General features: G+C 34.8%; 1 protein-coding gene across 1 annotated transcript; it reads left to right on the top strand.

Annotated features, from left to right (window-relative positions):
- Positions 1–1,198: 1,198 nt before the first annotated feature.
- On the top strand, positions 1,199–2,500 carry LOC131657489 (uncharacterized). Its single transcript, XM_058926901.1, has one exon. It carries the CDS (start codon positions 1,199–1,201, stop codon positions 2,498–2,500), a length of 1,302 nt encoding a protein of 433 aa, XP_058782884.1.
- Positions 2,501–14,655: the final 12,155 nt, after the last annotated feature.

Below are 14,655 nucleotides of genomic sequence, written 5' to 3'. Positions count from 1 at the left end.
ACTGCTTTGAACCAATCAACTATCAAGTACAGCAAGATGTAACCATTGTCTAGAGTGATGAATGATATTTCAATCAGAAAACACAAATGTAATTAAGAATACCAATATTTCCTAATAGAAAAAATTGCAATTTTCCATGTTGTATAAGAAAATTCTTTGTTGTTTATAGTCTACGGGACCTCTGCATGAGCAGTAGCATCGGTGTAATTCAGAACCATGTTGTGACAACTAGCAACTACTTCATCATTGTGAACAATAATAACAGCACCAAAAGGGCCTCCATCTCCACAATCTACCCCTTTATATGCTTCTTCAACTGCTTTTCTTAAAAAATTGTGGTCTCTATCCTGCACAGCTAATTGACCAGTGAAAAGCACCAGAATAAAAGTGATAAGGTAGTCAGAATTGTTATTAAATGTTGTGTGTGCAGTAACTGCTAAGTAACTGCTTTGTAACTGCTTTAGGTAGTCAGCATTATAAATATAGGGTGAATTCGTAGAAGTGGGTTTATTTGTCAATTGTTGATTATAAACAGTTTGTACCTTGGTATCAGTTCCTATCAACTGGTAGTTTGGTATTAGTGCAGTTCTGAGCCGAAGCAAGAAAAATCACAATAGGGGAATATGGACATGCCACAATTTGACGGCAGCGGAGATGCCTATTGGTGGTTGATTTGTATTGAGAAGCATTTTGACGTAGTGGGAACACCAGAAAGTGAGAAGTTGTCCGGAAAACGTACAAATTGCAAAAGTAGAAGATGGCCGAAAATCTCTCGTGAATGTCATTGTCGAAAAAGCAACAAGTGACAAAGGGAATCGTATTAAGACACACCTTTGAAACATTGATGTTTAAAAAAATTGCACATGTTAACCGAAGATAATTTCATACTCATGAATGGATAAATGTATTAACTAAAAGTAATTGCCCACTTTTTAAACGTATGCATCTAGCAACTTCTAAAAAGAATAAAAGAGAATAGTGTTTGTTTTGGCAAATAAATTTTCAAAAATGGGGAACCTTTAGTTGTATTGTTCAAATGAGTATTAGTTCAAAAAGATATACTTGGCATTCAAAGTTGATGATACAAGTAACACGCATGGACCAGTTCCTAGTAAACATTTCATGGACTAGTTCAAACTTGTATTTACATTCAAAAGATATATAAAGAGAAACAATATTCATAAGCAAATATACTAAAATGAACATGAACAATTTATCCGATGATCTATTGATAGAGATTTGGAGTCGTGTTCCATACAAAACAGTTGTGAGAGGCAAATCCATCTCAAAGCGTTTCTTAGCTCTAATCTCACAACATCAATTTATTCAACGATTCATTCTTCATAACCATACTCTATTTCAACAAATCAAAGATGAGGAAAACCAAAAATGGAACTTCAATTTCATCTCAGACCGTAAACTCCTAATCTCTTTCTCCCCTAATCTCAATCTTTCAACCCCTCAAAACCAAATTTCCTTGAGTTTTCTTGGCCGAAAATTCGACTCTAAACTTGACAACATAACAAGAAAAAAACACTTATATTCAAGAATTGTTGGATTTTCCAATGGCTTGTTTCTCTGCAAGAAAACCACACGTGGTAGAGTCTACCATGTCTGCAACATCCTCACCAAAGATTGGATCAAACTTCCACTCCCTCCACCGCCACGAACAGGTCACAACAAACGCGACCGTATACTCGAAGGCTTCGTTTGCGAACCTTATTATCGCGTGGAAGAAAACACAAAGAAAGTCACTTTGAACCATCACAAATTTAGGGTGGTTCGTTTTCCTCGCTTTGAAGGAACAATGAGTGAGATTCTTTGGGGTATAACAAAGTCGGAATTTGAAATGGCAATTTTCTCATCAGAAACTGGACAATGGAGTGAAAAAATAGTGTCCTGTAAAAATGGTTTTAGTTTTACACAATATGTAGTTTCGCTTGCCGTAGTTGCGCATGAAGGGATTTTGTATTTCATGGGAAGAACTAGTGTTCTAAAGTATGACCCTTTCAACAAAGATGAACAATGTGACATCATTAGTTTTCCTAGTGATACTTCTGCTAAAGATATTAATTTTAATGGTCATGTTGGAGTGTGTTGTGGAAAAATTCGAATGTCTTGTTTTTGTACTATTCGAGCTTGTGTGAAGGTGTGGGAATTGGAAAAGGATCATAGTTGGCGTTCGTTGCACGTTACTTGTTTTCCTCCACAATATGCGAGGGATTGTATTGTGGATGAGTTGTTGATGCCAGAGAGAAGAGAAATTGTTGAATGGGGGATGCAAGTGAGAGCTTTTCATCCTTATGATGGTGATGTTGTGTTCTTACAACGTGCTCATAGAATTTTTGTTGGAAATTTGAGAACCAACAAGATTGAAGGTGTTGGTTATGGGATTCATGGGTTTCAATCGTTGCAAATGATTTCAGTTGATCTTCCGTTATGGCCAACTCCAATTCCATCCATAACAAAACATGATCTTCCATCGGGGAATATAGAATGAAACTGTATGAATTGATCCAACATAATTTAGCTTGATTGGGTTAATAATTGTTTTAATATTTGCTTCTGTGCCGCATTTTGTATTGAAAAATTCATTTGTCTCTTAAAATTAATTTAAATAATGGTCATATTTATTCCTTAAATAATTATATTGATCCTTTGACTAAATAAAATGAATTACTTTTGTCATTTCTGTCAATTTATTCTATATAGTTTAAACCAATCTTTGTAGTTAATTTAACGATGAAAAATATCAGTGACTAATAATATTTTCTGACTTTTAAATGTCCTTTTCATTTCTTTCCTCAAAGAAACATAGAAATTAATATAAAAACAAGGATTACTTTTTTCACCCTATGTGGGTGAATGACCGCCCTTTGAAAAACTGAATTTGTTCTTTTTATTTTTTTAGAAGTGTATATTTGGACGCATCAAATGCACACAAAAAAAGACATTGTAAGTGAGGCGTTCTCCTTTTTATCAAAAATAGTCCAAAAATAAATCTCCGTATCAGTGAAAGAGTCAAGTCAGAGATGCAATTCTATAATAACTTCTGAAGGTGCATGTATTCACTAAAGGTGTATTTTTTCACTGAGCTTGTTTATTTTACAACTTAGTGAAAAATTTGGAAATGCATTTCCGGATTTGTCAACTTGGAAATTAAATAAAACACCACCTTGCATATTCTTCTTCCTCATGATCAAACTACACTTTTCTCCCAAAACCCTTACGAAAACATCCATTTATTATCAATCAACTCTTGTACTCCAAAAGGAGCAAAAGAAGTTGTAATTCAAGGTAATGTATTTCCTCCCTTATTGCTAGTTTTAATCTAGTTTTGCTGACAAAAATGAACGCTGGGTCCGGAGATGCACATCCGAATTAGATTGCATGTGTCCCAAATATGCACTTCTGAATTGTTCTAAAGTTGAATTTGAATATTAAATTTGTTTTTCTATTATGATTGGCCGTATATATGGTGCACCCTAATACTTTCCCTCACAGTTACTGTATCTATGGATGTTAATCTGTGTGAAGTGGAGGATGATGTTAAACTAGGTGATGTCGAATATGATGTTAAACCAGTTGAAGTTAAGATAGAAGTTAAATCAGTTGATGTCAGGGTAGATGTTAGTGAATAATTTACAAATAAAAATGAGTTGATTATTCGTGAACATATGCTCCAATGAATTCGCACGGAGGCCACCAAACTAGGGTTCGGCGTTGTAAACAGGAGGTCTGATATTGGTTCTGTTAAAAGACAAACATCTGTAACAATGAGATGTGAAAAAATGACAAGTACCAATAACCTATTCGGAAGTTGAAACGGGATGACACTGGATCGAGAAAGATTCCCTGTCCTTTTTTTAAGGTGCGTGGATATCTTAAGGCGAATAATACATGGAAATTTAATGTGGTTTCTAATATACATAATCATGACTTTTGTTACAAGTTAGCCAATCATCCCATTTTATGTCACCTTAATCCCGAAGAAAATGAACTTGTTTATGAATAGTACATGGAAATTTAATGTGGTTTCTGGTATACATAATCATGACTAGTGTCACAAATTAGTTGGTAAACCTACTGTATGTTGCCTTAATCCTGAGGAGAAGGAATTTGTTCCTGACATGACATTGAATATGGTGCCTCCAAAAATCATTTGCAACTTTTAACGAGAAAAGACCTCAAAATGTCTCAAATATCAAGCAAATATACAATGTTAGTGTCATAAAAACTAAGCAATAAGAGGACCAAGAACTAAAATGCAACAATTAATGAAGCTTTTAGATGATGATCACTATGTTTTTAGGCACAAAGTGAATAAGGATAGAGTTAATGTTCGAGATATATTTTGGACTCATCATGATTCCATCATGTTTTTAAACACATTTTCCACTCTGCTCATAGTTGATTCAACATACAAGACCAACAAGTATAGGCTCATGATACCATTTGTTGGGGGGAGTTACTAGGAGCATTGATACAAAGTTGGGGATTATTCACCTTTGTGAGAGACACACCACTTATCCACCTAAAACCTTAAGCTGATAGGTGAGTGGGTTCTATCATTATTATATTCTCAAGTCACCATATTCCTATCCAATGTGAGACTATTTCCCCACTTACTCCACTTGCATTATTATTCTAACACTCCCCCTCAAGTGTGAGTCCATAATGCTCCCCCAATTACACTTGTAACGTTGTTACCTCTTCTTGACCAATGAGACATCTTTTGTTGGGCATTTTGATACAAGTTAGTCGGTCCCTATCTCGAACTAGGCTCTGATACCATTTGTTTGGGGGAGTTACTAGGAAGCATTGATACAATGTTGAGGAGTATTCACCTTTCTGGGAGACACTCCACTTATCTATCTAAAACCTTAAGGTTATAGGTGAGTGAGTTCTCTCACTTATATATTCTCAAGTCATCACATTCCTATCCAATGTGGGAATATTTCTCCACTTACCACACTTGCATTATTATTCTAACACATATGCCCTACAATAATAAGCTCTTAAATTAGACATATCAACTATTACTATTATATCAATAAATATTATAAATTTCATGCTCACCTCTTCTTGATCTTTACTTTTTTGGCTGCATTTTTTACTATTTTTTGGTGCAACCTTCTTCTTCACAATTTGATAAACTTTAGAAGTCTTCCTTTTTGAAGGAGGACGTCCTTTACTTCGAGTCACTTTAGGATCAAGAATAATAGTTTGGTTTTGAGTTGGAGTATCTTGTATAATTCTAGGAGATAATTCTTTACACCCTAACTCGATTTTCAAGTCTTTAATCCAGTTCATCACTTTCAATAAATCATCTTCACTATTTATATTTGTTGAAGCAACATCGTAAAAGGCGTCACAAGCTTTATCAACACGTTGCGATTCATATTTTTCAGCCATATTATATAAACCACATTTAATAAGTGTATGTCTGTGATTTACATCCTTCCTCCATCGTGCCACAATATAACTGGAAAGGATTGAATATGTTTTTCCTCTAAAATTAAGCATACCAAGGATGTGCCTACATACAATACCTTTAAATTCAAACAAGCAGCATGTGCATTTTAATAAGAAGTCTTTTTCATTGAAGAATACCATGAACACAATGTCTTTCATCTTTTCATGCACTTTCTTACTCTCTGTAATGCAAAATATGGAATCTAATCCCTCCAATGTATCAAAACATGCATGACAATACATCATTGAAGCAATTTCTAATTGGAATTATTTGAACTTTGCATTGGTAAATGCTTTTTGGAATTGGAACTCAAAGCCAAAGCGACTTACTCAAGCAATTCTTGTATTAAGTGACATGAAATCATTCATGTTCTCCTTTTCAATTTTATCTTTCAATGCATTATCATATTGTTCAACAAATTGCTTCAATGTTGTCTTTGAGTTTACATATCCTTCAAAAAATGAGTTCATACTTTTACTTCATCGTGTAGTTGACATTCCAGCCCAAAATGTGTCCTTAACATATATATGAACCCAATGATGTCACTCATCAAATAATGCTTTCAGCCATTCATTATCGTGTAGTTCATAATACACAACCTTATGTTTCCACCTCATCATAAAATCACTTTTGCTTAAAGAATCATATACAATATCATGCAAAAGTGTTTTGATTGACTCATAATTGGAGTATCTACCAAAATTTTCTGGAACTTTTTTCATTAAATTCCAAAAGCACCATCGGTGGCAAGCCTTCGGAAAGACAATCTCAATTTCATTCTTCATTGCTCAATCTTGATAAGTAATTATGGCATTTGGAGCACAATCGTGCATACATTCTAACCATGTTGAGAACAACCAAGTAAAAGTTCTAGTATCCTCATTAGACAATATAACACAACCCAACAACATAGATTTACCATGATGATTTACTCTAACAAAAGGAGCAAAAGTCATGTCATATTTATTTGTTAAGCAAGTGGTGTCAAAAGTTATGACTTCGCCAAAATATTCATATGCAGCCCTACATCTTGCATCGGCCCAAAACACATTACGTAACCAACTTTCATCACCCACGTCCATTGCATAATAAAATTGATTATTTTGCTTTTGCTTTCTGACAAAATATTTTTGTATTACTTCACTATCACCTGCCATAAGTCGTAGTCGTCTTACCTTGTCTATATAGTTTCTATAGTTTTTTTCTCCAAATGTAAGATTCTCATACCCATTCGCTTCAACAACTAAAAATCGAAAGTTTCTTCTTACATTAATTCCAGCTTGATCATTGGGTTCTAACCTTCTACTCATCTGAGACCCCAAATTTTGGTGGATCTAAAATATTGTGCTTTGCTTGGACGCAATTCATGATTATGCTCAATAACAACACTTGAAACTATAAATGTTCCGTTTAAATGCATACAAGCATTCAATCTAGCCTTACACTGTGTTTTGTAATAGGATTCCACTTCAATAGATTTTTTATTGACTCACATACTTTCTTGCTCGACTACATGCCCAAGTCAAATATTTTTTCCACCATCTCCATTTTTGAACTTATTTTAGCAATTCCAAAAACTATATGTCGTGCATAGTTCTTATAATTGATTAACACACGTAAGTAAATGAAACATCATTAAATTCATACAAAACTTTCAGGTATATAAATAAACAAAATAGAAGCTAGTGGTAATGATATGATACTTACTAGTAATTAAAATTGAAACAGAAGCAGAGGTGATTAGGAGAAGCTAAAGATGCCACTTTTCGTTTACACAAAAGGGTGAATATGAGAAATTAGAGATGTAACTTTTCATAAAAAGAAGAGAGGAATTGGGAATTTTAGTTTACTGGAAAAAAAAAACAAACTGTAAGCGATGTGGCGGGAGTGCTATACATGGGTTTTAATTTTGTTAGGATTATAATATATATTTAATTTAATTTGTTTTTTAAAATGTCAAATAGAGGCATGTGGAATATGTCCTTGGGCGCGTTCATGAAAATTCTTGTAAAAAATAGTCGTATTGTTTAGCAGTTCTGATATACAATATCCCTATAATATAGGCGAAATTCGTTTTATCCCCCTGTAAAATAATTTTTTTGGATCACCCTCTTGAAATGTTAAAATCTATGTTTTTTGTTTCCTAAGTGCACAAGTTATCCGTGTAATATATATTTTTTATTTACCCCCATATTTAGGGGGGAATCCAAAAAAAAAATTACAGGGGATAATAAAAAAAATACTGCTGGGGTAAAGTGAAAATTGCCTACATTACAGGGTAAAATTGTATCAACCTTATAGTCAATTGAAGATAAATTAGAAGTTAATTTGTGCATTGCTGGAAAGTCACTTTTAACTATGGAGGAATTATGTTCTGCTTGAGATAAGCATGTTTTCTTAGTGAGCAAATATTTTGGTTTATGGAGAACTTTTATGTATGATCTATCTCCATATTTTGATTCACCTCTGCGCGCTGATCTGTTGTAATTATATTTTTGTTGTTTTGAGAATTTGATTGTAAACTTAGCTTGAAGAGCAAGGTTGAGGGAGTTTAATATGACTTTATTGGGGAGATGGTGTTGGAGGATGTTGAAGGAGAGGGGAAGCCTTTGGTGTAGGGTGTTAGCTCAGCGTTATGGAAAGGTAGAAGGGCAATAGAGGTATGAGAGTGGTGGAGGATCCGTGTGGTGGAAAACAGTGAATAGGATTAGACTAGGAGTTGGCATGGCCGATAGAGGGTGGTTGCTCAATAATATTAAGCGTGTTGTGGGCAATGGGGTAGAGTCGTTGTTCTGGAGGGATCCTGTGTTGAAAGAAGGGATGTTGATGAATCGTTTTAGTAGGCTTTTCGAGTTAGCTGTGGATAACAATGTGTCAGTTGGAGATATGTATTCCTTAGGGTGGGTCGATGAAGTCGCTTGGATTTAGCGTACGAAGTTGTTTGCATAGGAGGAAGAGAAGGTGGGGGAGTGCATTTTGCTTTTGAGTTATGTGGCTGATTCGTGGGTGTGGAGACTTCATGATTCAAATTGTTATAATGTCAGTAGTGCATATCATTTATTGACAAAGAGCTTGGATGATCATTTGGTTTGTTACCATAAGCTTTGATAGATGAAAGCGGTGTCGTTGAAGGTTAATCTCTTTGTTTGGCGGTTATTTCGTAATAGACTTTCGACGAAAGACAATTCGATGCGAAGACATATTATTATCGCAATGAAGCAAAGTTGTCCATCTTTATGTGGCTTAAACGAGTCTCGGGATCATATGTTTTTCCAGTGTGAATTTTATAGTAATCTTTGGTTATTTTTGTATGGGTGGTTGGGGATTGAGTCGGTTTTTCAAAGAAATTGTAAGGATCATTGTGACCAATTTGTGTCGTTGGGTGGTTGGAGCAAAGAATGCATCCAGGTGTTACATATTATTTGGATATCAAGTGTTTGGTTCATTTGGAAAACGAGGAACCAATTCAGAATAAGAGCCTTTTTTGATGACTATGTTTGAGATGGTTAAAATCTATGCCTTTTGGTGGCTTAAGGCTCACATGTCTTCTTTTAGAGTTGAGTATCAGGTTTGCAGAATCAATCTGCTTCAGTACTAGGTTGGATTTTTGGTTATTGTTATGTGAATTGTGTGGTTGTATTTTTGGGAAGCTCTTCTAGTACATCTTGTGCTTGAAGGGTTGTTTTGTAGTTAATATATTTTTAGTTTTTTCAAAAAAAAAGAGCAATGTTAATATTAGTTATGTTTTATTTATATTTTGATGATGAATATATGTGATATTTATATATTTAATTAATAAATGTTTGATTTACTTTAGTGATGAAATATATGTTGATTTAATCAAATATTATGAATATATGTAATGTTTATAAATGTTTGATATATTTTAATGACATAGTATAATCATTACAAAATAATTCAATTAATTTAGTGACGGAATATGTCCCTCATAAAACGAGTATTTATTCATTCGTAAATATTTATTCATTCGTCTTCACTAGTTAGTGACAGAATATAAACATCATCAAATTATTCATTATCATAATTTCTGAGGTATTTAAAATTTCCGCACTAACTTCTGATGGATTTCTTTTCAATTGTTGGTGAAAGAACTTTACATTTAGTGACAGATTTAATACGTACCTATTTGTGAGGGAATTGATGATCCCTCACAAATATTTTGCGACATTAAAATTCGATATGGGTATCGAAATTCGTCACTTAAATTATTTGTGATGAAATTTTAGTGTATTAGTGACGAAATACTACCCTTGGTGAATTTATTTTTTTTAGTAATATAACAAGTCAAATTGTATACCCCTAAAGTAAGTGTATTATTTGTGACTTTCATATTTATATATAATAACATGCCTTTTTGTGTATATTATTATTCATTATATAAAATTTATTTGTAAACGAAGATATAACTAGGAGGATACAAATGAGATATTATGTGATGGAATAGATGTTGAACATTGTCTCTGTCGATATTGTTGATTTATGAGAGCAGATAATATATATTTACAACTAGATATTCATAATTTTTACCGCATATTAGTTTATTATTATTTCTAAGTGTTTTTACATTTCGTTCAACTTATAAATCTTTAACGACCAAAACACCATTCACATTTTATGTTTGTAAACCATTTGATATATGTATGTCATTTTGATTTTGATGTAAATAAAGTTTAGTTTTGGTAGATAATGTGTGTCATTTTGGTAAGATGTAAATAATTTATAGATTTGATACAAGATATTCATATATGTATAGTTTTCTTTTACAAATAATATGTCATTTATGTTTTGTTAAATTGTTGTTTAGGTTTTGTTTATATAAAATAAAGGTTATATTGATAAATATCTAAAATAATATATGGTTAAGTATGTTTTTGGTCCTTATAAATATCTCAAATTTCATTTTTAGTCCCTATTAAAAAAGGGACATATTTTGATCCCCACAAAATTATTATGCACGTAGTTTTAGTCCCTACTGTTAAACTGATGTGTATTTTTGAATGATTATTTTACAGACATGTTTAGAACGTTATAAAAAGTTCCTCGAAAAAAAAGAAACTCAAAATTTAATTTCTAAGTCGAAATTTGCATTACTTTTATCATTATCTTTTGAAATTTAAAAAATTCATATTTAATTCTTCTTATTTTAAAAAGTTCTATGATTTATGACAAATTTATAGAAGAATACTATTTGATGGAAAATATTATGTTCTTTCACATAGCAGTGTTGTCAATATATACATGTACAACTTCTGTTTCATATCAGGACCATTAAATAATTTCCTATTTTATCTCCTTAAACTATGCCTAAGATCACTTAGTCAAAGGTACACCAAATCACTAATTAATTCAACAAATCACAAATTAATATACAACTATCATTATAGAATATTCTGTTTTCTATTATTAGTACAGAATATTTTGTTTCCTATTATCCCCCCTCAAGTTGGCGCATGCGAACTCCAAATACCCAACTTGCTAAGTAAGGCATGAAACTGAGCGCGACCCAAAGCTTTTGTAAATGTATCTGCAAGTTGTGCGTGAGTGGGAACATAGGATGGTTGCAGGTTGTGACAAACGATCTCATCGCGGATGAAGTGACAATCCACATCAATATGCTTAGTACGCTCATGAAAGACGGGGTTCTTTGCAATGTGCAGCGCAACTTGACTGTCACAATAGAGTTGTATGGGCATGTAATGATTAATACCAAGGCTGGAAAGGACTCCCTTGATCCACTTCAGTTCACAAGCAATACTAGCCATCGAACGATATTCAGCTTCAGCGGATGAACGCGCTACTGTATGTTGTTTTTTGGTTTTCCAAGAGATAGGGGAGTTACCCAAGAAAACAATCCATCCGGTAAGAGACCTACGAGTAAGAGGACAAGTGGCCCAATCAGAGTCACACCATCCATACAGTTGTAAATCACAATTATTGTCCAAGAGGACTTCTTGTCCAGGATTTCCTTTGAGATATTTGACTACTCGCAATGCGGCATCCCAATGCTCTGTTTGAGGTTGCTGCATGAATTGCGAAAGCACATGGATTGAATATGACACTTCAGGTCGTGTGAAGCAAAGATAAATGAGACGACCGACCAACCTGCGATAACGACCAGGATCAGCAAGAAGCTCGCTATTGGAAAGGTTAAGATGATGATTCTGTTCGAATGGAGTACTTGCAGGTTTTGCACCAAGTAGGCCAACTTCACTAATAATATCTAGTGCATATTTTCTTTGACAAAGAAACACACCTTCTGGGGATCTTGCAACTTCTATCCCTAAGAAATATTTCAATTTTCCCAGATCTTTCATATGAAAGCATTTTCTCAAGTAATCTTTGAAATCTTGTATCGAGTCATGATTATTCCCACAAATGATCAAATCATCAATGTACACTAGTACAACCAGCTGAATTTCTTTATATTGCAATGTAAATAGAGAATAGTCTGAGTATGACCGCATAAAGCCATAATCTTTGAGAGCCGAGGACAACTTTGCAAACCAACAACGCGGGGCTTGCTTTAACCCATACAATGATTTTTGAAGCTTACAAACCATACCTGGTTGAGAGGAGTGAAAGCCGGGGGGAAATTTCATGAAGACCTCTTCTTGTACCATGAAGAAACGCATTATGTACATCCATTTGGTGAAGCTCCCATCTTTTCGCTGCAACGACTGCTAGAACAATTTGCACGGTAACCATTTTTGCTACTGGTGCAAAGGTTTCAGTGTAGTCGATGCCTTCAACTTGATGATTTCAAAGTATAACCAATCGAGCTTTAAACCGTTCTATGGTTCCATCGGAATGATACTTGATTTTATATACCCACTTGCATCCCAACGCCTTCTTAGTTGTTGGCAAAGAGCACACTTTCCATGTCTTATTATTTTCAAGAGCTTGTATTTCATGTTGCATTGCTAATCTCCATCTGCTGTCTTTTATTGCTTCTAAGTATGACATTGGCTCTCTGCCGGCTGTCACTGCTCCAAGAAACTTGTAATGCTGCAGTGAAATTTTTCACAGTTAGTGTAATGAGCAATAGGATACCGTACCTTCGATTGATGCTTTGACATGGGCGAAGTAGTAGATGAGCTCTTTGATGTTTGCACTGTATTAGTCACACAATATCGGAGTCGTATAGAAGTAATTTTAGCACGCTTTCCTCGACCAAGCTGCTCCTCATTTTCTTCATTAGTGGCATCCTATTCACTTTCACTTTCTAAGTTGCTTCCCCCCTCTCATCAGCATAATTCTCTTCTCTTTGCAAACCAACATTTATAGTTTGCTCCATATCAACATTTTCATCATCAACAATAGCCTCTCCATCTAACATGCGTGTCATTAACTTACTATTAGAGATCATAGGTTCCTGTCCAAAGGGAAATTCAGTTTCAAAAAAAATCAACATCTCTTGATACAAAATAAGTGTTGGTATCCAAGTCAAATAACTTCCATCCTTTCTTTCCATGTGGGTAGCCTACAAACACACACTTCCTACTTCTGCTAGCAAATTTGTCACCCTTCCTTCCTTGATTATGTGCATAACAAAGAGATCCAAAAACTCTAAGATTTTCATAGGTAGGTGGCTTCCCATTTAACACCTCATAAGGGCATTTTCCATTTAAAAACGGTGTCGGTGTTCTATTTATCAAATACCCAGCTGCTAAAATACATTCACCCCAAAAAGAAATAAGGAGATTACCTTGAAATCTCAACGCTCGAGCCACATTGAGTATGTGTCTATGCTTCCTTTCAACTCGTCCATTTTGTTGAGGTGTTTCGGTGCATGATGTCTGAAATATGATACCACGTTCATGGAATTATGTTCGCAAACATGTAAATTCGGTTCCATTGTCACTTCGAATCATTTTAACTTGCCTTTCATACTGTTTTTCTACTAATGCAATAAAATTCAGCAAAGCACGAGGTGCTTCTCTTTTATCTAATAACTAGAAGATCCAAACTGCTCGAGAATAATCATCCACTATAGTTAAAAAATAATAAGCACCACACGAAGATGAAGTTTTATAAGGCCCCCACATGTCACAATGAACTAACTCAAATGCACTAGTTGCTTTATGATTACTTAAAAGGAAAGCTATCTCTAGTTTGCTTTGCCCTTTGGCATACATCACATGCCTTATTTCCATAGTCATTATTACTATTACTCATATTCGAAACTAATTCAGTAACTTTCAAAGAAGGATGTCCCATTCGCTTATGCCAAAGATCAAGTGATAAACCACCATCAACTTTGAAAGCTTTCACATGTCGTATACCTCTGAAGTATTAGAGCCCATCTATTCGTTCACCCAATCCAATCAGCATCCTCGAAGTGCGGTCTTGCATCACACATAAAGAGTTAGTAAACTGCATTGTGCAGTTTGTTTCATCTATTAATTGGGTCACTGATATCAAGATACAATTCAATTTATGCACATATAAGACATTGCTTAATTTCAGCCATCCTTCAAGAGTTGTCGTTCCCTCATTTGTTACGACAACCTTTTGTCCGTTTGGCATTCCCACAGGAAATCCCTGCACATCCTTCAATTCCTGAAGCAATCTTAAATTTCCTTTCATGTGATTCGAAGCTCCTGTATCAATAATCCAAGCTTCTTTACCTGTCATTTTTTCACTGGGATTTCCCTTCTGACTGTCCAGCATATTCACAAGAATTTGCCATTGCTCCATGCTCAATCCGGCTAGTCCTCCTTTGTCTATATCTGTCGCTGTCTCCATTGTTCTTCCAATGACTGCTTGGGCAGCATTTGCTCGCACAACCATGCCTCTTCAGCGTCCAGAATTTGCACTTCGTCCTTGTTGTTGCCCTTTCACTCGAGCAACTACTTTTGCTTCATGGTGTGGCCTATCCCCCCACCAATCTGGATATCCGACAATTTGAAAACAACTCATTGTATCATGTCCTGTCTGATTGCAGTTCGAACAGACCATGCCTTTTTCTTTTGTGTCTCCGCATCCTCTCGCTCTGCCACCGGTCTGCACAGCTAGACCAACAATCTCTGTTCGTTCTACCTTAGTCCTAGCTATGGCCTTCACGCGTTCTTCTTGAATCAGTGTGGCATATACTCGACTCAAAGATGGTAGTGGATCAGTTGCAAGAATGCTAGAGCGAGTTGTTCCGTACAACACGT

This window comes from Vicia villosa, linkage group LG1 (genome assembly GCF_029867415.1).
Source record: "Vicia villosa cultivar HV-30 ecotype Madison, WI linkage group LG1, Vvil1.0, whole genome shotgun sequence".
Taxonomy (NCBI): Eukaryota; Viridiplantae; Streptophyta; class Magnoliopsida; order Fabales; family Fabaceae; genus Vicia; species Vicia villosa.
This window is presented reverse-complemented; position numbering and strand designations above follow the sequence as displayed.